Source organism: Bos mutus, chromosome 17 (assembly GCF_027580195.1).
Source record: "Bos mutus isolate GX-2022 chromosome 17, NWIPB_WYAK_1.1, whole genome shotgun sequence".
NCBI lineage: Eukaryota > Metazoa > Chordata > Mammalia > Artiodactyla > Bovidae > Bos > Bos mutus.
Genome location: NC_091633.1, coordinates 298,657 through 323,098, shown reverse-complemented (window position 1 = coordinate 323,098; position 24,442 = coordinate 298,657). Strand labels below are relative to the sequence as shown.

The window sequence follows — 24,442 nt, the reverse complement described above, 5'->3', positions numbered from 1 at the left end:
GGGAAGAGAGGATCCCTCTCCTGTCTCCCACCTTAGACTCCTCCTCAGAGGGCCAGGGCCCTCAGGACAGAGCCCGGGAGGCTGACCCTGCAACTCCAGAGGCCCCGGGGTTTTCACTTTCACTTCTGCTCCTTTCCCAATGCCGGCCTCTCCCTCGGACTCAGCACCTGCCCACTGCCTTCCAGTGTTCGCCCAGGTATACGGGAAGACTCCTCAGGTGCACGGGACAACCACGGGCACCCGCACACACCAGGACCTCGCACAGCCCGCCCATCCGCCGCCAGTGCCCCTGGGGACGCCCCGTGCGCCCCTCTGGGTGCTGACCGCCAGCACACGCTCGCCTCCTGCAGCAGCAGCCCCCCTGCCAGCTGGTCCTTCGACCTGGGCTCTAGAGGCCCCTGGCTGGCCCTGCTGCGGGGGTGGCCGGTGGAGGGGGCGGGGAGCCCAAGCCCAGCTGCTCTCGCATCACCCGACTCCCTGAACCTGCTTCCTGGCCGCACAGATCACGGCCATGACCACCCCGTGGGGAGGGCACCCCCCTGGCAACATCGCGCCTTCCCAGCTTGGTCCACAGAGCTGCAGGGGCTGTCCGGGGGGAGGGGCGGGGCTCAGCGCTCACGAGGTCACGGTCGCCCACCCCGTCACACAGCAGGGCCCACGTGCTCACCGCCTCCACGCCAGGCTGCGCCAGTCCTGAGCCTCAGGCCCGGGAGCCCCGTGCTTCCAGCTGGAGCGGCTCCCAGGACCCCTCTCTGGTTCTGGGCCAGCACGCCCTCCACCCTGGGGATCCAACAACCCCCAGAGAGGCTGCTGCCTCCCGCTCCATCCAGGAGAAGCAGCAGAGGCCTTGGAGACAGGCCTGAGGGCCAGAGGCTCAGCCCAGGGCCCAAGCAAGTCCTGGGTCCCAGAGGTCTAGCGCCTTGCAAGGGGGGCGTCTGGGCTGGGCGGCCATGGAGGCCCCAAACTGGGCAGAGGCGGCCCCGGAGGCAGGAGGTGCGGGCAGGGGCGGGCCGCGTCAGGCTTAGCATCCGGGAAGCCTGGGCCTGCAGGCCCAAGTGGGCAGCCGGGCCTTCTAGAAGGGCAGGCTGGCCGCGGGGCGGGCGAGGGGCAGCGAGCAACCGGACCCGGCCTCGGCCTGAATTCCTCCGACGTGTCCTCGGCTCCCTCGGCCAGTCCAGGCCCCGCCCCCGGCCCTCCCTGCGCCCGGCCGGTGCTCGGGGAGGTCGGAGGAGCGGGCACTGCCCACCCTCCGGATGTATAAGCCTCCCGGCCAGGGGCGGGCGGTGCGCGGGTGCGCGTGACGCTCGGTTCCCGGGCTAGGCGGCCTGGGCGGTGTCCCTCGGCTCAGGGTCCCCGGGCGCGACTGTGAGCCGCCCACAGGGGCCCGGGAGCCGCTCGCGGGGCCAGGTCCTGTCCCTGGGCACCGAGAAAAGGACGACCCTGGAGCCCTGGGGCCTTCCACCTGTGGCCGCTGCCGGAGCCTGGACGGTCCTCTCCACGCCCAGGTTCAGGGGCAGCTGGGGAGGCCGGAGGAGCACAGGGCAGGGCCCGGCTGGAGCCCCGCGCCGGGGTATGGGGCTGGGGGCGCCTGCTGCAGCCTCCCCTCGGGGCGGTGGAAGCTGGTGGCTTCGCTGTACAGAGGGAGGCCAGGCCTTGGGGAGGCGCAGAAGGTCCCGGGGTGCTGGCCACAGAGGCCCCTGGGAGCTGAGGCGAAGGCCCGGGGAGCTTGAAATGCAGGAGGGCCCGCACCACCCCCGGGGCTCTCCACCCACCAGGGCCCCCTTGGCCCGGGGTGGGGGGCCGTGACGCCATGTCCCCTGGGCACGGGGCCGCGGCAGTGAGTGGCACCGCGGGCTCCCACCCCCGGGCCGTGGGCTGGGCTGGCCTCCGTGGGGCCGGGTGCATGCAGTCGGAGGCGGCGCCGGCCAGGCCGCCGGGCGCCTATGGACGCGCGGGGCCCGCTGTCTCCCCGGGCCAGCGCGTTCAGCATCGCCTCTCTGGTTGCAGCAGAGGCCACAGAACGCACCACGCATCCGGCCCCTGGGTCCTCCGAGCCTGTGAAGCCGCTGGGATCCCCGGCCGGCATGCACTTCAGCACCGTCACCAGGGACATGGAAGGTGAGCCTCCCCGCTGCGTCTGGGCAGAGGCCTGCCAGACCCCTGCCCCTGGGGCCCAAGCAAAGAGGGCTAGGGGGATCGGGGCAGACGGAAAAGGCAGCACTGGCGGGGTGAGTGCCCGGCTTCCAGCCTGGACTCTGGGGCGCAGAGGAAGGGCGGCATCCTGCCCCAATCCTGCGCCCCCTTCGCCTGGGGACCCCGCTGCAGAGATCCGTGCAGCTGAGCCCAGAGCAGAAGAGGGCGTGGGAGGTCAGAGGGGGACGGGAGAGACGGACCAGAGGGAGTTGGCAGCGGGGGACAGAGAGCTCGGAGAGGTGGGGGGACAGGAGGAGAGCCCCAGAGAGCCGGGAGACTCGGAGAAGCAGAGAGAGACAGCAGGAGGGGACGGCAGGAGGAAAAGAGCTGGAGAAAAGGAGAGGAAAACAGAACACCCAAAAGGGGAAAGAGAAAAGGAGACGAAGAGGCCAGAACCAAAGAGAAGCGTGCGGAGGAGAAGTTGAGAAAGTCGAGTCTTAAGGAAAGGAGTAACTCCGAGGGAAGGAGTTCGGTCTTAACTTATAAAAAAAAAAGTTAAAAGCCACGAATAATAGAGAGACGCACACAGAGAGGAGGGGGACAGGCAGACTAGAAGGAAAGACAAAGCGCAGAGGGACCAGCAGGAAAAAGAGGAAGAGGCGGAAAATAAACCAGAAATAGAGACGCGAGGCAGACAGTGCAGGGGCATCGGAGGATGCGGAGGGCAGACGCAAGCGAGGGGAACAAAGGTAAGGGAGCGACTGACTGCAGGAGCCCGGGCGGGCAGCGCCGCGCGGGAGGGCGGCCGGCGGGCGCTCGCGCGCTCGCCCGCCGCCGGGGAGCCGGTCCGGGCGGTCGGGGGCCGGGAGGGCGGGGCGGGAGGGGCCGGGAGGCCATTGTCTCGGCGGGGGCGGGGGCGCGGGGCGGGGCGGGGCGGGGCGGCTCCGCGGGCGGCGGCGCGGGCGGCGCGCGCCCGCCACTCGGCCCGGGGCGCGGGGCAGCGCTTACCTCGGCGGGGCGCGCGGCCCGCGGGCCATGATCTCCGCCGTGTCCAGCCCGTGGCTCACGCAGCTCTCGCACTTCTGCGACGTTGCAGCCTTCACGGCCAGCAGCCTGAGCGGCCTGGGGGCGGCGGGGGGCTTCCCGGGCGCCGCGTCGCCGGGCGCCGACCCGTACGGCGCGCGCGAGCCCCCGCCGCCGCGCTACGAGCCGTGCTCCGCCGCCGCGCCGGGCGCCCCGGGCCCGCCGCACGCCTACCCGTTCGCGCCGGCCGCCGGGGCTGCCAGCAGCGCCGCGGAGCCCGAGGGCCCCGGGTCTAGCTGCGTGGCCGCCGCCAAGGCGCCGGTGAAGAAGAACGCGAAGGTGGCCAGCGTGAGCGTGCAGCTGGAGATGAAGGCGCTATGGGACGAGTTCAACCAGCTGGGCACCGAGATGATCGTCACCAAGGCCGGCAGGTCAGGGCGCCCCTCCTTGGCCTTGGGCCGCCCCAGCCTGGAGGGGCCGGCGAGTGGGGCGGGAGTACGGCCGGCTTCTCTGCTCCGGGGTCCCGGCTCCGGCGACAGGCGCCTGGGGAACCGGCGGAGGGGTCAGGGGAGGAGCATGGAGTCCTGGAGTCCACCCGCCGCCCCGGGACACCCTTGGCCTGAGGCAGGGGCCGGCTCAGTTCTTCTGGGCCTCGCCAGCCGGCGGATCCCAGTGGATCCAAACTTTTCAGAGGAAACTCCCCTCTCTGGTTCCCTAGTTCAGTCCACCCGGGTTAGTTGGAGGCTTCGCCCGGCAACGGGGCAGTGGGTCGGAACCGCTCTGGGACAGTTAAGACGCTCTCAGACGGGCTGTGTTATGGGGAGGCCGCCACCCCGTTTTCTCAGGCCTACGTCTCTGCTGACGGGGCCGCCGCCTTCCATTGGCCTGTGTTTGTTTGAAGGGCCCGGAGAGAAGGGGAACAAGTTTTGCGATGCAGCCGATGTGACCGGCAGACAAAGGCGGGTGCCGGTCTGTGTCTAATGCACACAGGAGACACCGGCTCTGCATCCGCACGGCCTGGGAGGGCTCAGGGCCTGTTTGCAGAGCCCGCGCGGGGCTCCTCCTGCCCTGTCACGGCGTCTTCCCCGGGGAGCCCGCGGCCTTCTGCAGGCTCTCCTGCTGGCCCTGGGCGCTCAGCCTTCCACCCAGCCCAGCCAGCATTCTGCAGCCCCTTCTGGCCTGCAGGGGCGGGCGGTAGGGGAGGCTTGTCCAGGAGGGCTGGCGTCAGCCCACCACCCGAGAGGAGGTGCCTGTAAGAGGCAGCAGCCGGACAGGCGGGCGGGGGCCGGGGGGCACGCTGTCCTCCCAGCCGGCAGCCGGCACCGGGGCTGGACTAGCCGGCGGCCATCGGCCCGAGCTGGGATTGAGTGCAGGACGAGTCGGAGCTCAGGGGACCCCAAGAACACAGGCCAGGCCAGCCTGGAGTAGCTGTGTCTGGGGAACTTGCCTGTGTCCTCGAGGAAGGATGGGGAGAACCCCAGGACCCGACGAGAAGCCTCAGGGCCAGGGCTGTGGACTCCCCAGCTCGGCCTCTGCGGGGAACCGGGGAAGCAGGCGCAGACTCCGCGGCAAGGCCACCGGGGCTCCTGGAATCCCCCGGTTGTCCGCCTTGCTTTCACTTTGTTCCAGCCGGGAGCTTAAAGCGATGGCTTAGATCAGGCGGTGGGGGGGCGGTTCTGCTGACGGCCCAGGACCCGGGACTGCTGTTGCTGTGGCCCCCTGGGTTGACCCGGCCCCAGACTGCCGGATCGGCAGTCAGTTAGGCCGGGTCTGCGCGGGTGGAGGTGCAGTAAGAAGCCAGAAGCCGAGGTCAGGGCCTGCAGGCCCGGCTGGCACGCTGAGTTAGCCGTTTCTGTGTTTCTAACGGGGTGGGGGGGCAAGAGGCTGTCCTGCCATCCACTCGCCCTTGGTGGGGCAGGGGCCTAGTCAGGTCGGTCAGGCAGCCGGGTGAGGGGAGATATGACCAGGGTCCTGGCTGGCCGGCCGGCCGGAGGCTGCATCCTGGGCCACTGGAAGCTGGAGGCCTGTCCTCCAGTCCTGAGCTGACGGGGTCTTGCCATCCCCAGGCGCATGTTCCCCACCTTCCAAGTGAAGCTGTTTGGCATGGACCCCATGGCTGACTACATGCTCCTCATGGACTTTGTGCCCGTGGATGACAAGCGCTACCGGTGAGAGTGCGGCCCGGCCCGGCGGGCGGAGGCGGGCGGCCCAGGATGCTCGTTGGTGACCGCTGGCCAACTCTCCGGTCCCGCCAGCCCCCGCCCCACAGGTCTCATTCGCCCCCAGCAGTTCTGGGGACTGGTCCTGAGGGGGCTCAGACGTGCCCGGGCTCCCCACCAGCCTTGTCCGCGTCCCTTTCCACCCCCTCCCCGGGACGCCGGCCCGGAGCCGGCAGGAAAGGTGGGGTGGCCGGGAGAGATTACGCTGGGCGGGCCTGGCCGCCCGGACAATTAACAGCAATTAATAAAGAGAGCCCGGTCCGCCCTGCGCCCTAGGCCCTGGCGGGCCAGATCCAGGCTCCCCTCCTCCCCGCCGCACCGGCTGGTGACTCGGGAGGCTGCAGGCTGGCGGACGGACCCGCGTGCAGCGAATCGTGGCGCCAAGGCCGGCCGCCTCCCTGCTGGCGCTTCCTGCCGCCTGTCGGGATGGTTTCCTTGCGGCCCCCTGGGCAGCCCCCCATCTGCCCCGTGGGAGCCTCGGGCACCTCGGGCTCCCTGGGCAAGGCCCTCACCCGGCGTGTCGTGGCCCCTGCCCCCCACCGCGGCCCAGGTACGCCTTCCACAGCTCGTCCTGGCTGGTGGCCGGGAAGGCAGACCCCGCCACGCCGGGCCGCGTGCACTACCACCCTGACTCGCCGGCCAAGGGGGCCCAGTGGATGAAGCAGATTGTCTCCTTCGACAAGCTCAAGCTGACCAACAATCTGCTGGATGACAATGGCCATGTGAGTGGCCCCCCGAGCTACCGCCCCCGTCCCCGGGCAGGCTGAGGAAGTCCCTGCTGACCCGTGCCATGGCAGAGTGTGAATGATGGACGGATCAGGGAGAGCCAGCCCACGGGTCAGGGGCCTGGGCCTGGGAGAGAGGGCCGCACTGGTCCCTTCACCCCATTCTGGGCTTTTGCTGGAGGCATTTTCCCTGGAAAAGATGGGGGGCCGTGGGGTGGGGCGGTGGGCAGCAGACTTGTGAATCTGGCGGTGAGGCTCCTAAGAGGCTGGCCTCCTTGGGGGAGTGCAGGGTTGTGCCGGGCTGTCGGGAGGGAAGTGCGCTGCCGGTCTGGGCCCCGCGGAGCTGAGCTCGGCCCTCACCACCTCTCTTCCAGATCATTCTCAACTCCATGCACAGATACCAGCCACGCTTCCACGTGGTCTACGTGGACCCGCGCAAAGACAGCGAGAAGTACGCGGAGGAAAACTTCAAAACCTTCGTGTTTGAGGAGACACGTTTCACCGCAGTCACCGCCTACCAGAATCACCGGGTGAGGCCCTGGGGCAGCCCGCTCAGCACCCCTGGGAAGGGGTGATTCTCAGTGGCTGCCTGGGGAAACCCCGCCAGGATGGAGCCCACCCCCCCCCACCCGCCCCTGCGGCCTCAGACCACCCTCCTCCCCTCTGTGTTGCTGTCCGGACCAGCCTCCTATCAGGTTGACCCCTCAAGCAGCAGCTATCTCTGAAGCCTGAAAGTTTGTTTTCCAAACCATTCCGGAAGCTCCCACTGGGGGCCTGATGCGCGGTCTACCCAGATGCCTGGGGTGCCCTCCAGTCCAGACCTCGCGGCTCGGGGGTGGACCTAACTGCATTGCTAGCCCAGCCTGGGGGGCACTTGCGGGTGTGAAAGAGGAGTAGTTCCTTAGCCAGAAGGAGGGCTCCCCAGCCGCGGAGAGGTGCAGCCCCCTGCGGGGGAGGGAGCGGGTGTGCTCCAGCCCGTTTCTGGTGGAGAAGGGAGTGGGGGAGAAGCAGAGGGGAGAGTGGCGGGCGCTGCTACGGCTCCCTCCCCTCCGGGTAAGTCCCGCGGCCCCCAGAGCGAGCCCAGTGCCCGCTTCCCGCAGATCACGCAGCTCAAGATCGCCAGTAACCCCTTCGCCAAAGGCTTCCGAGACTGTGACCCCGAGGACTGGTGAGTGTCCCCCAGGAGAGCGCGAGAACGCGGGCGCCCCGCTGGCGCCCCTGACCCCGCCCGCCTCCCTCCCGCAGGCCCCGGAATCACAGGCCCGGCGCGCTGCCGATCATGAGCGCGTTCGCCCGCTCGCGCAACCCCGTGGCCTCCCCCACGCAGCCCAACGGCGCGGAGAAAGGTAGGCCGGGGTCGTGGGATCCGGACGGGCGGCCGCGCCCGGCCTCGCCCGCGCCGCAGGGGCGCTCGCGGCCTTCGCGGCGGTTGCACGACTGCGGCGGCCGGGCAAGCGCGCACTCGCCCGTCGGCCCGACGGCTGCGTCCGCCCGCCCACCCCGCCCCGCCCGCCGGCGGGCGCGGGCCCCTGGGGAGGGCCCGGAGCTGGGCAGGGGCGCCGGGCGGGGGCCGGCGCGCTCTCGCCGGCTTCACCGCGGCTCAGCCGTCGGCCCTCCCCGCAGACACGGCCGAGGCCCGGCGAGAGTTCGAGCGCGACGCGGGCGGCCCGGCGGGGCTCGGGGACCCGGCGCACCCGCCGCAGCTGCTGGCGCGGGTGCTCAGCCCCGCGCTGCCCGGGCCCGGGGTCCCGCTGCCCGGTGCGCCCGGAGGCCGGCCCAGTCCCCCGCACCCCGAGCTGCGCCTGGAGGCGCCCGGCGCGTCGGAGCCGCTGCACCACCACCCCTACAAGTACCCGGCCGCCGCCTACGACCACTACCTCGGGGCCAAGAGCCGGCCGGCGCCCTACCCGCTGCCCGGCCTGCGCGGCCACGGCTTCCACGCGCACCCGCACCCGCACGCGCACCCGCACCACCACCCGGCTGTGAGCCCCGCCGCCGCGGCCGCCGCCGCCGCCGCCGCCGCCGCTGCCGCCAGCATGTACTCGTCGGCCGGGGCCGCGCCGCCGGGCTCCTACGACTACTGCCCCAGATAGTGCGCGCGCCTGCCCGGGGCCCGGGCCACGCGGCCGCGGGGCCGCCCCCTGCCAGCCCCAGGGCGGCCGGAGGACCCCGCTCCCCGGCCCCGGAACCCCCGGGGCGCGCCGTCAGCGCCGAAGTGCGCGGTGCGCGCGGGAAGGAAGTGGTATTTATTGTTCTCGGCGAGGCCGCGACGGCCCCGGCCCTCCCGCCCCCCGCCCTCGCCCCGGTCTGGCCGCTGCAGCGGGACGACCCGAGAACTCCCGTCTGCAGGCGGTGTGGTGTAGATACTTGTAGATATTTGTAGATAAACTGTAGATACCGCGCCGGCGCCGCCTTGATAAACGGTTTCGCCTCTTTTGGAAGCTGCCTGAGTGTCCGTTTCTTTGCGCCGGGTTACATCGCGCGGGGTGTCTGGGGAGAGCCGGACTTGGGGACCCGCGGGTTCTCCGGCCAGGCCGGCCGCAGGGCCAGGGGTCCCTGCCTCGCGCCCCAGCCCTGCGCCCTGGAGCCCGCGCGCGGCCCGCCCCCCGTTTCCACCTCGCGGTCCCCGCGGCCGGAGCTCCAGGTGTGCATCCGGCCTACATTCCTGCCTTGGCGGCTGCCCCTCTGCCTAGGGCCCGGGTCCCGCCCGTGGCCCGTTTTCAGGACCGGTGCCTGTCCTGTTTTTCCATGGAAGCTGGGATAACAGTCCTGGTCGAGCAGGATGGACACTGTCCGTTGGGGGCTGGGAAAGGAAGAAACCCTGACTCTGATCGGGAAAGACAGAAACAGGCAGCTCTGTTCTCAGAGCGCTGCCCTGGCTGCCCCGGCCCAGGCCTGTGTTTTTCCCCTGTTTATTGACTCTATTTGCTTCGAGGGTCCCCATGGGGTGGCCTGAGCGAAGCCACAATGACAGTGGTCATGAGTCATCCTGAAACCTGCCTGGGAAGCGTTTTTCCCAGGCCAGGTGGTGTGGGACCTCTCCCCATCAGCGCCACACCGGACCTTTGATGCGGTCCCTTCCTGAGTCCAGGCAGGAAGAGCCAACAGCCCATCAGCGTCAAGGTTGCTGGCCTGGGCTCGAGAGGGACGGGAAGTGCGAGTGGCCGAGGCCCTGTCCCCCTTCCGGGCCTGACCCGCTGCGTCTGTGGGCCTGGGCCACCTCTCCCAGGGCACGGCTGGGCTTTTCTGATGTCTGCCCTCGCCGACCCTTTCTTTCCGGACGTGTCCGCCCTGGAGGCGTTAAGTAGAGCTCAGCGATCAGCCGGCAGGAGCCATTCTCGCGTCCGGTCTAGGACGGGACGTGGTGACCACGGCTGCTGAGGAGCGAGCAGTGGAGCCAGGGCCCCCAGATCCTCGGGGGGCACCTGGCACTGGGCGTGAAGACTCCTGCAGTGTCTGCCTGAGTGGCCAGCAGGCTCGGTGGACAGAGCTTCAGGGACGCAGCCCTGGGCGCCACCCCAGTGGCTCCGCCCTAGTGGACAGTCTGCCCCCAACCCCAGGTCTGCCTCTGAGTGAGCCAGCTGTGCCCCTGGCTTCCTTGCCTGGGGCCACAAATCCAGCCAGCCCTCCTCGTCCTGGGAGGAGAGACACGCTGCGGTTTGTTCTGACCAGCTGGTCTCCGTGTGGCGCTTCGGCCTCCCACGCCCCATCCAGACCAGGGAGAACCGCAGATGCAGAAGTCTGTTTTGGGTTTGTTCAGACATGAAGTAAGGACACGTGTTCCCTGGTGCCCAGCGTTGGCAGATGAGAGGTGCCTCCCGAGACCGCCCCCTCCCCAGACTAGAGCCAGGGTCGCTATGCCCACTGCGGGGCATGCCCATGCCAAGCAAGACGGAATAAAGGTGGACGCCGGGCTCCCACCAGCCGTGTCCGAGAGCCGGGCACCTGCGGCTGGGCTCTGCAGATGCTTGCCTGCCCTGGGGTGCGACCCCGGCCCCCAGAGGTGTGTTTTCTCCCACTGCCCCCAGGGCTGAGTTGTTCTGGCTGAGACCTTGTCACAGGCTGGCCGCGAGCCGGGGACCCCTGCCAGCCACTGCAGACCCACGTCCAGACTCACGTGAGGGGCGCTCACGTATTCTTGGTGGGTGTTGGGCTGTGCTGTGCCCCCCCGTTGCAGTCGCCCTGCCTCTCGTCCTGGGGTCGGGGGAGGCCTGGCTCAGGTCACCAGGCCCCTGAAGGGCACTTGGGACTCTCGGTCACTTGTTCCCAGGTGCAGGCCCCTCCCTGGGACAGGCCATGTCCTCCCCCGCACCCGGCCTGTGCTTCCCACTACAACCATTTTCTGGGATGGGGCTGGGATCCTCCTTGGGGGCTCCCTCCCAGCTGTTGGACACTCTGAGCATCCTCCCTGTATCCCCGCTGGCCCAGAGACCCCGTTCCGGCCCCTTGTATGTCTCCAGGGCCAGGAAAGACCTCTCAGAGACCTGGTCCAGGGGCTCCAGATCCTTCAGTCCCGAAGTTCTTCGAAGAACCTCGATGTCCACCATGTGAAGGAGGTAAAGGCAGGAGTGGAGGGAGGAGCCCCTGGAGCCCAAGCATCCAGGGGTGTGGGGGACCACGTCCCGGGGTGGGCCGTTCCCTGGTCCTGCCACCTCCCGGGGTGTTCAGGAACTGCCCGCCCCGGCCCAACGGTTACGGTTACGGTGACTCGCCCGGCACCCCTTCACCTAGGTCCCCAGAGGCCCGCTGTGCTGACCTGACCCCACCGCGTGAGGCCGCGAGGCGGACCCCCTCCACAGTGAGGCCCTCGAGGAGGTCCCCTGGTGGCTGTGCTCTGGGTGGGGGGCTGCAATGTGGCCTCCCGGGGAGGCCTCGGTGGTGCAGCCTCTGGACAACGGAGGTCTCTTGGGGTCTGCAGGCCCGTCCCTGCCGGGGAGGCCCCCAGAGCCTATGGGCCACATTGTGGGGGAAAGTGAGGCAGGTCTGCTGCAGAGAAAGCTGCGTGCAGGCCGCCGGGGGAGATGGGCCCAGAGATGCTTCATGGACCGAAGCAGTGATCCCAGGGAAGCAGGAGCGTGACCCAGCTGGGCTGGGTGCAAGGGCGCCTGGGTCTGCAGCCGGGGCCTCGATTTCCATGCTGTATGACTGGGGAGGGGGTGCGTGGGGGGGGGTCTGAGCCTCAATCTCCCGTCAGGTTCTGTGGGTCCCGGGGTAGAACCTCCGACCAAGCCTGGCCCTGACAGCGGCCTCCCAGCTGGGAGCAGGCCAGAGCGGGGCGTGGGGTGTGACACCGCTGCTCTGCCGTCCGCGCTCTGTACTCAGAGAGCTGCTCTGTCCCCCCACGCTCTGTACTCAGAGAAACACCGATTGTGCCTTTGACAAATTCCCTTTCCTGCTTGTTGTCGTTCTTCAAACCAGATGGGTTTTTGAGATGAAACCGGGGACAGTTGGAGTCTCCACTCAACGGCTGCCAGGTCTGCACGGGAGTTGGCAGAACCAAAGGGGCTCTGATGGATGCGGCCCACTTTGGGGGAGCTTAGGTCTTAATAGCAGCGATTAAACGATCTTCTTAATTATACAGGGGAATGTTGACATCGCTTCTCCATCAGGTCTCAATCATAGGGAGCACACGCCCAACCCCTCCTCCCAGCCCCACCTCCACATCCTACCACCCGCCCCGGCCGGGCCCGTGGACAACCGGGCACTCCTGTGGCACGGCCCTGGGCACTGGCAGTCCTGAGGCGCCATTGCCGATGTCCAGGGCCTCAGCCTGCCTCGGCGGCACCACCTGGAGCCTCGTTTTCTCAGCCACGTGGCTGTGCGTGGTGGGCTGGGCCCCTGCTCTGGGGTGCCCTCTCTCCTGGAAGACACCCTGCCCCACACTGGCCCCTCCAGGACGCTGACCCTCCTGGCTCCTCCTCGTCATCCTGGCCTCAACTCCTCTCCCTTTCGTCCTGCCTCTGAACACAGCCTTTATCCTGCATGCATTTCTGAGGTTCTTCCCCAGAACCTCTGTGAGCTCATCACCCAGCGAGGGTTGTGGTGGCGGCCAGGACGATGAGGGCCTCGTGCAGGGCGGGGCCGGCACGTCTCCCCACGGCCTGGGATGCACACGGGCCTTCCCCGAGCAGGCTGTGTGCCGCAGGCAGGCAGGCGGTCCACGGGGGACGCCTAGTCGACTGGGCCCTCCCACATGCCTCAGCCCTGGGACGCCCTGGGACGCCCTGTGCCCATGGCCACCTGGCTGGCGGCTCCTGGCTGCAGGAGCCCTGCAGGCCGTGTGCCCTTGACCAGCCTGGGTCAGGTGACCGGGCACCCAGAGGCCACCTCCCGGCTCTGAGGCGGCGCTGGGAGCTGCCGCATGTGTGCAAGTGGCTTTCCTTCTGGTAACAGCGAGTGGATCTTCTTAACGCGAGAAGGAAATCAGGCGGCTTCCTTGAGAGGCAGCTGGCCAGATCTGGGGGCTCTAGGGCGGCCATTCTCCGGGAGAGCCTGGGGGCCCTGGGCTGCCAGCTGCACCCCTGCCCAAGGGCCTCTCAGTGAGGGGGGGACACGGCCGCAGGGGCCACAGGCCTCCCTGAGGAGGCCACCACCCAGCACCCACCCCAGGGCCCTGCCCACCCCACCCCCACCTTACCCTCCATGCACCCCTGTGGTCCCCACCCCCCTGTGCCCCTTGTGCCAGCAAGATGCCTCCGGCCATTGAGGGTGAAGCCCTATCTCCGTGGGGTGACTGAGTGGGGGCCATGGGCCCCACATAGGCTGCTGCTCCCTGGGCTGCGGGACCAGAGGCGCTCCTGGAGAGCTGATCCCACCCCGAGCAGGTGGGTGGTCCTGGGGCTGGGGGTCCCCGCACGCTTCCTCTCCGTGGCCCAGATGAGCAGGCCCTCTGTGACTTCAGGTGGCCAGCTGGGAGGGTGCTCTCAGTGAGGGGCCAGGACGCCGCTGGCACCCGCTTGGGGAGGGCTGGGGGCCGTGCCCACCACGTGCTCTCCCAGGCCCGAGGCTGCTGGCGGGGGCCCTGGGGCCCTGGCATCCCGGCCGCCCAGCACCGTGGATGCCGGGAAGGGGCCCAGTCTGGGGTGGGCTGGACACCCGTTCCCACCCACAGAAACAGGAACAAGACAGGGCGGACTCGCCCCGGAAAGCCGGCCCAGGCCTGCTCTCTGCTCCTGGGTCCCTCCAGTGGTCAGCGGCTGCCATGCAAGTGTGCCGCCCCAGGGAGCGAGCTCCCAGAAGACGGAGATCCTGTCATGTGCATACCCGGAAAGTAACCAAGGGTGAACGGAGAACCCGGATAGACCACGGCAAGGAGCAGCTCACACCCACGAGGGCCCAATGGCAGAAACCAGCAGAAGACAGCCGGGCAGCGGGCACAGCTGGTGGACGGAATCCCACACGCGGTGTGGACCCAGGAGGGCTGGGAGCGGGCCCTGAGCCCACACACGTCCACCCAGGCTCAGGGCAGCCCAGCCCCCGAGCAGCGGGAGCTGCACGCCCACGGACGGCTCATCAGTGGTTGGAATGGCTCAGCAGATGAATGGACAGAAGGCCCGGTCTGTCCACAGGGGATGAAAAGGAAGGATGTTCTGGTGCCACGACACGGACGAGCCCCGAGGACCGGATGCCCGGTGAAGCGCCAGACCCAGGACAGACCCTGCCTGGCTCCACCTGCACAAGGTCCCGGGGTCGTCAGATTCACAGAAGAAAGTAGACGGTGGGGACCAGGGCGGGGGACGGGGACGGGGCAGAGCGTCAGTCTGGGAAGACGGAAAGCTCTGGAGCTGTGCGTGCTGACTGCTGCAGGACCCCATGTGGGTCCCTGATGCTGCCAAGCCGTGCACCAAGTAACAGCCGAGACAGTAGTGACTTTTAAGTGTATTTATGTATGTTTAACAATTTATAACCCCTGGATTACCCTCAGTCTATTAAAACCATGCTGTTCATCTCGAATTGATCAAGTAGGTCCCCATACATGTGTGCACGCTCAGTCGTGTCTGACTCTTCTGTGACCTCATGGTCTGCAGCCCGCCAGGCTCCTCAGTCCGTGGGACTCTCCAGGCAAGAACACTGGAATGGGTTGCCATGTCCTCCTCCAGGGGATCTTCCCGACCCAGGGATCGAACCTGCGTCTCCTGCATCGGCAGGCGGGTTCTTACAACCGCGCCACCTGGGAAGCCCCAGTCTGTCCTTACGTGTCTGTAAACCGGCAGTTTTCCAGGGCAGTTCCGTGTCTGGAGACGCCTGCTGGTTGTCACCCTAGGCGGCTGGAGGCCAGCCTGCTGCGGGCACAGGAATCTTGGGGGCACAGGTTCGGGGTCAGCTCACAGTGCAGCCCGATGTTCTGAGCCCCATGGCCTGCCTAGCACGCAGCTGGACAGCAGCTGGATGGGCGCGTGTCCCTTCCGTGGGAGCCCCTCTCTTGGCTGTGTGCCCACCAGGCTGGGTCCACCCGCCCGGCCCAAACACCCCTGTGCCCAGGGGCCCAGACTCACCATGAGGCAGGCCATCCAGCTGTGGGCTCCAGCGGGGTGTGGGCTCAGGACCCCCAGGACAGGGCTCCTCCGAAAGCCCGAGCCTGGCCAGTCCTGGAGGCTCTGGAGCAGAAGGGGCCCGTGGGGCAGGCCGGGGGTGGGGACCCTGAGAAAGGTCCCTGAAACCACCAGGAAGGTTGCTGAAGCATCACAGTCAGAGCCTGTGCCGACCCCTGACCCTGACCTTGGAAGCGGGCATCCTACCGCCCCCGCCCCCTCCTGGCCCGCCCAGCGTCTTCCCCTGTGTGGGGAAGACACCCTCGATCCTCGGGGCCAGGCTGGGGGAGGGGGGTGGGCAGAGTGGCACCTCCAGCCCCACGGCGTCCTCGGAGAGTTTCTGCGCTCGAGCACCGCATGTGCCCAGGGAAGACAGCAACGTCCACCAGGACGGGAAGTCACCGTGCTCCGGGGAGAGCAGGGCCGGGACAGGCTCGGGGGGTCCAGGCTCAGCACTCGGGCTGCACACGGCCAGGCTGGGCAGGAGGGGGCCTCAGGGGGCATGTCCACCACGCGGGACGGACAGACAGGGGCACGCCCCATGGGGTCCCTCCGTCCACAGGGCCCGGCCCAGATGAGGGCGACGGTGGCATGGATGGCTGGGCACCATGTCCACACCCAGACTGGGAGAGGTGGCACCAGATGCCGGGAGGAATGGGGCAGCGGGGCTGGGGGCTGTGCCAGGTGCCCCGTGGCTTTCCACCTGCCCCCGCCCTGGGCCGGGCCCGCTCGCCCCCCGCCCCGTGTTCCCCCAGCCCTTCCTCCCATCCCTGAGCTCGGCAGTGCAGCCTGGGGGCTCAGTCACTCCCCCAACCATCTCCTGCCATCCTTCTCCAAGGCATTGAGCTGAGAGGCGCGTTGAGGCCCAGGGAAGGCCCATAGCCTCTGCTCGCCCAGGCCCCCCGGACAGACTCCGGAGCTGGCCTGACGCCTGGAGGCCAAGGCCTCGCGCTAAAGCTGGGCGCGGGCTCCGTGCTTTTCTCCTTCACTTTGATCTATGCTTGAAATTTCCAAATAAAAACAACATCCAGACTGATCAGCTGGATGTTGTGCAGTGATAACCCCCCATGCCGTCACACCCCACCTCCGCTCATAAATCAGCTTATGGCTGTGATAGAGCAGAATCCCCGACACGCCGCTGGCTCTAAGGTCAGTAACAACGCTCAGTATCCAACCACAGAGCTCTCTGAGGATGCAGGTGCCTCTCAGGGCTGCAAGGAGCTGCGTCCTCTGGGGGCAGGGGGCCGGTCTCACGTGAAGCCCCCCAACCCCCTTGGGCCCTCCTGCCAACGCCCCACGTGATGCTGGCGTGCCAACCGCACTTGCGTCCCTGCCTCACCCCACCGGCCAGCTCGCTGTCCCCTGGCCCCGCGCTGGACCTGGGAGCCAGACCCCCCGGCGGGGCCCTCCACCTGGATGCACACGTGGGCTCCAGATGCTGAAGGCCGGGCGGCGCCCCTGGAGCACAGCCACCGCAGGCCCACCCTCAGACCCGCCGGGTAAAGCGCAGTGCAGGGTGGGGGTCCTGGGCGCCCCTCGGGGAGGCCTCCAAGGCCACAGCCAAAGTGGGGACTCCTCCCTGGCCAGGCGGCAGGGGCTCCTTCACAAAAAAGCCCGTAGGACCAACGGCCTGTGGCCTGGGCTCTGCCGGGGTCTCCCACAGCCCCCACCCCAGCGCCAGGGTCTCCTTCCTCCCAGCCCACAGCCCAGCAAGGAGGGTTAGAAGCTGCCCTGGGTCCCCGTCTGCCCGGCTCAGCCGCCGCGCCGCACGCCCGGTGGCCACCTTAGCCTGGGCTGAGTCCTCCTCCTGGGACCCTGCTGCAGACCTGGCCCCCTCCCCACACCCCCAGTGGCGTCCTCTCACTGGGGTGCATGCTCAGCCCTCAGCCTTGGCTGTCTGCGAGGGGCTGGAGCCCGGGACTGCGACCCCCAGCCCCGCCGTGCTGTGTGGCCGGCCGCCCGCCAGGGGATGGCCCTGGCTCTGACGCCCCAGGGAAGCAGGGGCCGCCTGGGAGAATCCACGCCTCCATGCTGCAGGTCTGCAAACAAGTTTACTGTCAGGCACGCGGTGCGGCCCCTTGCTTGGACAGCAGGCGCCGTGTCCAGCCTGGCTATGCTGCAAACAGCAGCCACCAGGGCCCACACGGCTGCGTCAGGACGGGGAATTGGTCCCGGGCAGGAGGGGGGCCTGAGCGACCCGGGGGGCCCAGGACCCATGCCTCTGTGCCCGCACCCTCTCTGTGCTGAGTCACGTGGGCGGGTAGAGCGACCAGACGCTGATGCGCTGGTCCCCGGAGCCCGCAGCCAGCAGGCCCGTGGTGTTGAAGGCCACGCAGTGGACGGTGGCGCTGTGGAAGGCCAGCATGGCCAGCGGCTTCATCGTCCGCCACTGAAACACGCGGACACGGTGGTCCCAGCCCGCAGTGGCCAGGATCTTGCTGTCTGGCCGGATCTTGAGGTCAGCGATCCCGGGATTGATGAGCTCGTGGGTCCCACGCACCTGCGATCAGAGAGGCAGGGAGACGTCGGGTAGCTCCTTAGATCGGCTCCTGACGCCCACCCCCGGATGCCCTGCCCCCAGGACATCCCATTCCTGGACGCCCTGCCCCTAGGAGCCCCCCCGCCAACCCTTCATCCGGGACGCCCCTCCTTCTCCCCATCCATGGTGACCAGCAGCCCTGCGTGTCCCACGCCCTCTGCCCCTCCTGCCCAGGAATTCAGGCTTGGGGCTCAGCGCCCCAGCACCAGAGCAGCCGCTCCTCTGCTGCACATGCAAGGCCCCGAGGGAGCAGGCAGAGCACACGCAGCAGGCCTGCGCCCCAGCTCTCACGGGCAAGGACCTGCCCGTCTCTCCTGGGAGCTCTAGCCCTGGGATCAGAGCGGTGGATGCACTGGAACCCACGTGGCCTGCTTTGGGGGGCTGTTAACAGTGGGGACCGAGAGGGGGTCCCTGCGGAGCAGGGTGCGTCTAGGCCAGCATCACTGCCTGGGAGGGACCCAGGGGGCAGGGGGGACCTTCCCTCCTCCTCCTGGAAGCTGGGAATGCCCGGGCTGGAGAAGACGGGCCATCCTTCCTGCTGGCTCCAGGGATGGTCAAGGGGGCAGGGCCCTGTCCCTGGTCCCTGGATGTGTGGGCAGCATCTCCCGCCCACTGGCCTGTGTATCCCGCTGCCAGCTTCGGTGGGGTGCCCCTGGCAGGGTCAGGGAGTAGGCGGGCGGGCCGCGGCCAGCAGCGGGGCAAGGGGACGCCTGGCCGACCAGCCCAGGCATGGTGGGAGCGCGCCTGACTGGCGTAAATCAGCCTCTTCAAGGATGTGGACCTGCCCGAGGAGGGAGGCAGGGCAGTCTGCACACCACCTGTATGAGGGCGGCTGCGGCCCAGAGCCTGCCTGAGGGGCAGAGCTGGGACCCCTAGGTGGGTGGCGCCCAGCGTCCTGGCGAGGGTGACCCAGGGCCTGGGCACCATGGGCCCCGCTGAGCCCGCCCCGACCAGGACCCTGGGGAAGGACCCGGACACCAGGGCTTGCTTGGCGCGTGACCTCAGGTGCTGGGAATGTGCTGGGCCCATCTGGTTCCCATTACCTCGCTCCGCTCCGCGCGGAGCCCCAGCTGCGTCTGCAGTGCTGGCCTGCCTGCCTGCCTGCGCGGAGATTGATTTGGGCTCGTTGGAGCCGTGGCCGCGAGGCGAGGCACATCTCTGTTCACGAGGCTCCAGGGTAACACCGAGGGCCCGCGACTCGCGTGGACACCAGTGTGCCCAGGCCCCCGAGGCCTCTGGGACCGGCAGCAGCAAGTGGCCAGGGGGAGAGGCGCCCCCGGGACAGCGCTGAGTGAGGCCCAGCAGCCTCCCTGCCTCCTCCTCCTCAGGGTTCCCAGTTTGTTGGCGACGGCACCTCGGTTCTGTGCTGGACGTGCCGCGCGCGCTCTAAGTCTTAAATCTCTGTCACTGTTTCCCCCACAACGCAGGACGGATCAGGCCGACCTGGGCCAAGACAACAGGAGGGGCGGGAGGCCTGGGGTCGCCGCAGCAGGCGGGGCCCTCCGGAGAGCCGCCTGGTCCCCAGGCCTCAGGCACTTGGGCTGAAGTCCAGGCGACACTGGGAAGGGGCGCAGAGCCCACGCTACTGGGGGGGCTGCCTCAGCCCCACCAGGCAGGAGCAGAGGCAGAGGGCACCCTGATGTCCACCTGGGGGCCCTCCACCCTCAACGTGAGGTGAGCACGGCACGGCCCCGCCCACCTCAGGGATGTCGGCTCCCACCACCCATGTCTGGGACTCCGAGGCCTTGGAGACCGGGGAAGCCCCACCTCACAGCAGAGTGCCCTGTGGGGAGGTGGTCTGCCCCACTGCACGGGGCCGAGGGCTCGCTGGGACACAGGCCGGGCAGCTGCCGTGCTGGTCTGTGAGCGCGGCACAGGCAGGGCTGCAGGGGCAGGCTGATGCCAGGGGAGCTAGGGTGCCACCCTGTCTGCGGGCACACGGGGCCCGGCTCAGACGTCACCTGCAGCCACGACCACTTGCTCTGCTTCCAGCGCAGGCCTCCTGAGGGGGCGCTTTTCCGGAAGCCATTGCCCTCCCCAGCCACTGGAGTCCAGCCTTAGCCCCCCGCTCCTACCTGGGGCTCCACCCTGGCAGCCCTGACCCGCGGTCCTGCCCCCAGGAGGGGCGATGCCTGCGGGCATGAGGCCTGTCCCCATCTCTACCCGGGCCCGCCTCCCCAGGGGCAGGACCTGCTCCCTGGCCATGGGGGTCTGGGCTCCTGGGCGAGGCCTCCCTGTGGAGGGTCTGAGAGACACCCTCTTCTGCGGCCTCCAGTCTGCGGGGAAGCCCGGGCCACACAGCCCAAGAGGACGCAGCCAGTGTTCCACTCGGCTCCCCCCGGGGCCCTGCTTCCCCACACCTGGGCCCTCGGAACCGGCTGTGGACAGGTCTCAGCCTCCCGAGGCTTCCTGGCTAACCGGGGCTCCCGCCCCACCCAGAAGCCAGCGTGCACCCAGGCTCCCCACAGGGCTGGGCACTGGGCACCCAGACGTGGTCCCAGGGGCTGCGCAGCCATGGAGGGCGGGCAAGGCTCCGGTCACTTTGCCTCAAGGCCCCCCACCCTGCCGGGCAGCTTGCAGACGGCTACAGGCGCCTCACTGGGGGATTTCTCCACGTACAGTTTGGTTCTTTTTTTTTGATTAATCAGTTCCTTACTGACCAAATTCCTCTGAGTTTTCAAACTGGCTTGCACAGCCCGGATCCCACATGCCTTTCCCCTAGATGGACGAGACGTGACCGCTGTCGGCCAAGGCCCGAGAGAAACCCAAGCCCTGTGAGCGGCTCAGGAGTGCGGCCCCTTGCCCGCTGCCTGCCCGCGCCGGCCCCGATGATTAATTAGCCAGGGGCCTGCACCAAGTCCTTTTCATGCCTAAATATTGTTTCAGCCCATCAGACCGCCAGCACGGAGCAGGATGGATGAACCCGCGGCCCGGCCCGCTGACCTGCAGTGCCTGCTGCCCTTCCAGGCTCCAGACGGCCAGCACCTTCTCCGCAGAGCCCGACACGCCCCTGGCCCTCCGTGGGTCCAAGGCCAGGGCCATGACAGGCTCCGAGTGGCAGGCGACACGGCTGCACACCTTCCGCGCGGAGACGTCCCACAGGGCCAGCGAGCCGTCTTCGTAACCGGCCAGGAGCAGCGGGCGGGGGCTGGACTCGGCCTGCGGGGAAAACAGCGTGTCAGCGCCAGGGGAGAAGGGGCTGGGGACGGGCCGGCCACCCCGCTGGACCCGCGCGCCTGACACGCAGTCTGGACCAGCACCGGGGGACACGGGCCACGCCGGCCCTCCGGCTCCTTCCCACTGCTGACATGCGCGGCCACCCCTGGGCGGGGCCGGCCACCTGTCTGGCAAGCCAGCCAAAGAAAACCACGAGCCCCGTCTCCATGAAAAATGAACCGTCTGCACTTTGTCAACGTCGCCGCGAGCCCCCCGCCTCCGACCATCAAGCTCGCGGAGTCAGCGCCCCGCCCGCCACGTGATGGATGAGGGCGCGGGTCAGAGGCTGCATAGCGGCCACGAGGGGTGGGGGTGCGTATGGACCCCAGGCCAGCCTGGCACCAACTGGGAGCGGCTGCCCCGGGACTGCTGGCTGAGCTCCCGGGTCTCAGAGGTGACTGAGAATGCCCGCCCCTCAGCTGGGCTGCGGGACTTCCCTGACCAGGGGCTCAGCGGCCGCCCTGGGCCCTGGAGGGCCGGCGGGGGCCTGGCCCGGGGTTGCCGAAGCCCCGAGGAGGGAGGCTGGTGCTGGATGCAGCCTGGGCCTCACTGGACATGGCCCTCCTGCGGGCCCGGGGCTGCACCGCAGGCGTGACCTAAGGATGCCAGGGACAGAAGGGGGTGGGGAGCCCCGCATGGGCCCACCCGGGGTCTGGAGGGATGGGAAGACCTGTGTGCCTGGCTTTCTGATGACCACAGGAGCGCCCGGGAGAGAGGAGCAAAGTCCAAGGAAGCGGCCGTGAAGACTGCTGGGCCTGGGTCCAACCCCCGGGGGCTCCGCCCTGGCCCCCCCGCTGCCCCCACCCGTACACTCCCCCTGCACTGGGGGCTGCCCCGCTCCTGGGCTGGGGCGCCCCGGCTGAGTGAGGGCTGCATGCTGCTGACCCGTCCAGGCCCCACGTGGTGGCGGGGGCACCAGAGCTCCCGGTCCAGGGCCCACCCCTTGCGCTGAGGCCCCTAGGCCCCCCCGATGCACACAGGGTCCCCGCGGCCCAAAGACCGCATGGGCAGGCCCACCCTACTCACTCAGCATCCCTGCCAGCCTCTGGGTGTGCCGGCCACAGGGGCCCCAGCACCTCCAGGTTCCTGGGGAGCCCCTTGGCCAAAGGGCGGGCGCTGGAGGGCCAGCCTCCAGGTTGGGTATGCATGACCTCTGACCTCCCATGTGACCATCCTCCTCACAACACAGGCCATCCGTTCTCAGGAGCGGGATGGACAAGAAGGCCTCTGACGACTGGTCAGGGCCCCCGCCACACTTGGATCCGTCAGCGGTAGGCAGTCCAAGCCCCCAGGCCTGGAGATGCGTCCAGGGCCGACTCTGAGCCAGGGGCTCCGGGCTGGATCCACATCAGCCAACGCAGCTCGGCGTGTCCGGCAGCCGCGTCGCTCACCTTGATGAGTTTGTACATCCTGTTTCTACACGTGGTTCTGGTGGAATTCCTACACCATTAGGCAACGACGCTGACGGCGTCTCCAGGGAGAGTGAGCGGATGTGATGCGTCCCCTCTGGGGCCTGTGAGCACCCCGCCCCCCCGAGCCCGCCAGCCCGGCACCCACAGCCTCACTGTCCAAGAGAGTCTCGGGGCCCACGCCGCCCCACGCCCCCGAGAGCTGCTCTCAGTTCAAAAGCTGTGGGGGCAGCGAGTGTGAGGAAGGGCCAGGAGTGGGGCGCACAGGCCCATTCACCCCGCGGGGCTGCGTCTACCTGCAGGGCTGGATGGCTCCCCTGGTCCCAGTGGCACAGGAGAGCGGCCCTGGTCAGCGGCCTGCTCCCCGTGGCGCCTGCGACTGCAAGGACACCCCCTGGTCTCTGGAGGGCATGCCCTGGGCTGTCCACTCGCTGCCACCGGAGCATTGACGCCCCGGTGACCGAGGCTGCCCCCACCCTCGCCACAGCCTCGGAGATGCCTCCTGACTGCGAATGGTCATCAAGATCGGCCAAGCAAGGAGGACACGGCCACTGGACAGCGCTGAGCCCCCCACGGGCTGGAGAGCTAAGCAGCTCGTCCCGCAGTCAGAGGCCACGTGGCTTGCACGGTGGGCCAGCACCGCCCCCACCGGCCCCACGCAGACCAGAGGACAGCACGTGGCTCCCCAGGGAGGTTGCCGCTGACCCCACTGCCCGAGGGGTCTGCAGGCGCCCTTGCAGCAGGAGCGGGGCAGGCTGGGGATGGCACAGCGGTGGAGGAGGGGGACCAGGAACACCGTCCCCAACGGGCATGACTCACGCCCGGGGGCGTGGCTGGGGCGTGGCCAGGCACGGGGCCTTACCTGCCAGAGCTGCAGGCACATGGGCATGCCCAGCCTGGCCCCCGCCTCGGGCTTCAGGCAGCTCACTGACGTCTTGGACGGCAGCTCCAGAACTTGGACCTGACAGCAAGAGAACAGGCGGGTCTGGGCTGGAGCCAGGTCGAGTCTGGGCCGCACGCACAGGAGGCTCAAGGCTCAGCTTGGTGCTGTGGGCCTGTTTGCGCCTCTGCACAACCCCCTGGGTCCCAGGCCACGCAGGATGCACACGTCACTCCCGGGTCACTGGCGGGGCCCTCGAAGGTGTCGTTGTCCAGCGGCCACCTGGGGCCTCCCTCGTGTTGACCTCCCGGCCGGGCGGGCGGCTCTGCCCGACGTGTTGACTCAGCGCCTGGTGCCCCTGCCTCCTGGCGCCCCCGCCTGGCTAGGCCTCACATGCGGACGGCCTGGAGCCTCTGGGCTGTCCTGGGCCCAGTGCCCGCTGCTCCACCTGTGTGTAGCCTGTGCTCAGAGTTGCCCACGCCAGCACAGACCCTCCTGGGTGCCCTGCCTGGTGGCCACCCTGTGGGCGAAGCACCACGGGCAGTGTGCCAGGGGGGACATGGGCAGCCCAAGTCTCCAGACAGCGAGGCTGTGGTGCAGATGGGCTGTGGCATCAAGACGATGAACACCTGCTGGGAACACAGGACCCCTGGGAGGTGAAGCAGAGGTGCCGACGTGCAGGGCGGGGGCGACGCTCTCACCAGCACCACACGCGCGCACACACGCCCTCCACACCGTCGTGTCTGCAGGGCTAGCTTCCGCCCCGCACACCTTGTCCTCACTGCCCCAAAGACGCGGCAAAGAACCTGAGCCACCAGAGGGCCGCCCCACCACGAGCTAGGAAGGCGAGGCGCCCCCACAGCAGCCGTGAGCTCAGGACAGGCGCCAGCAGGACGAAGGACGCTGGGAGGACGCAGAAGCCCAGGGTGCGGCCCGGACGTGACCGGGCAGACCAGGAGGACGCGGGGGCCTCTCGGGGGAGGTCCCCCAGGCCTCAGACATCCAGGCCCACCCTGGCCAAGGGCGGGGCCCGGGGGCCTAGCGCCTGCATGTCAACGGGACTGGCCAGGGGTTGGGTGGTGCTGGCGTGAGAGCTCTTGGCCACGGTCCCTGTGGTCAGGGGTGCGGGGGGCCTCCTACACACTGCTGCTCCCACCTGGCATCCAAGGGCACGTTCTGCTTTCAGAAAGATGTCTGGTCTGGGCAAGTGTGGCCACCCAGACGGCTGGGCTGGCGGGGCGGGATCACGTCCTAGTCACATCGGGAGCCCCTGGGCCTGTGGCCTGAGTCCAGGCGGGAACACGGGGAATGGCCCGCTCCCAGGAGGCGGCCGGCCCTGGCCCAGACCCCGCCGCCTGCTCGGGAAGGGCAGGCACGGAGGAGGCTCAGCACCGTCTCGCTGCTGCCGCGGGAGAGCGTGGAGCCCTCTGTCTTCACATTAATAAAACTTTTAACAGGTTTTTGGCAAATTGGCAACAAAAGCACATGTAGCTCCTAATTGGAGATTTGAGCGCCTCGGCGAACAAACAGACGCCTGTTCCTGCCTCGTTATTTACGAGCTGGGTCTGCTCTGAGATTCACGGCTCCTCTTGGGCACTGGCCAAACTTCCCGGGTGCAGGGCTTGAGTGCCCGCCCAGCCCGGCCTGCCAAATGGCCCTCAGGGAGCAGGGACAAGGTGGGGGATGGAGGGGGTGCCACCCCCGGGTATGTGGCTCCAACCCCCCCCGACCCCCATCCCCATAGGCCCCACCCCCAGGCGCAGCTGA

The 24,442-nt window shown here is 68.7% G+C and overlaps 2 protein-coding genes across 7 annotated transcripts in view; one reads left to right on the top strand and one right to left on the bottom strand.

The window, feature by feature from the left end:
• Positions 1–1,266: 1,266 nt before the first annotated feature.
• Positions 1,267–8,532, top strand: TBX1 (T-box transcription factor 1). Of its 4 annotated transcripts, none has more exons than XM_070385672.1 (9): positions 1,267–1,505; positions 2,011–2,118; positions 3,230–3,587; positions 5,223–5,324; positions 5,926–6,097; positions 6,475–6,630; positions 7,201–7,268; positions 7,346–7,446; positions 7,724–8,532. In XM_070385672.1, exons 2-9 carry the CDS (start codon positions 2,085–2,087, stop codon positions 8,191–8,193), a joined length of 1,461 nt encoding a protein of 486 aa, XP_070241773.1. In that variant the 5' UTR covers positions 1,267–1,505; positions 2,011–2,084; the 3' UTR covers positions 8,194–8,532. The 4 variants fall into 4 exon arrangements, with proteins under 4 accessions (XP_070241773.1, XP_070241771.1, XP_070241772.1 ...); XM_070385670.1 differs by having other exon boundaries at positions 2,008–2,118; XM_070385671.1 differs by having other exon boundaries at positions 1,267–1,570; positions 2,008–2,118.
• An 8,130-nt stretch (positions 8,533–16,662) lies between these two features.
• Positions 16,663–24,442, bottom strand: part of GNB1L (G protein subunit beta 1 like) — a 33,911-nt gene continuing 26,131 nt past the window's right edge. For all 3 annotated transcript variants that reach the window (XM_070385666.1, XM_070385668.1, XM_070385667.1), the window contains 3 exons: positions 22,658–22,756; positions 20,114–20,329; positions 16,663–17,131 (listed from right to left, as the gene is read on the bottom strand). In XM_070385666.1, the coding sequence (XP_070241767.1) occupies positions 16,880–17,131; positions 20,114–20,329; positions 22,658–22,756 (567 nt within the window). In that variant the 3' untranslated portion in view covers positions 16,663–16,879. The remainder of the gene's footprint in view (positions 17,132–20,113; positions 20,330–22,657; positions 22,757–24,442) is intronic.

Coding starts and splice junctions, on each gene's coding strand:
- TBX1 (XM_070385669.1), top strand. CDS start 3,169: ATGATCTCCGCCGTGTCCAGCCCGTGGCTCACGCAGCTCTCGCACTTC. Junction 5,325..5,925: donor GTGGATGACAAGCGCTACCG/GTGAGAGTGCGG, acceptor ACCGCGGCCCAG/GTACGCCTTCCACAGCTCGT. Junction 6,098..6,474: donor TGCTGGATGACAATGGCCAT/GTGAGTGGCCCC, acceptor CCTCTCTTCCAG/ATCATTCTCAACTCCATGCA.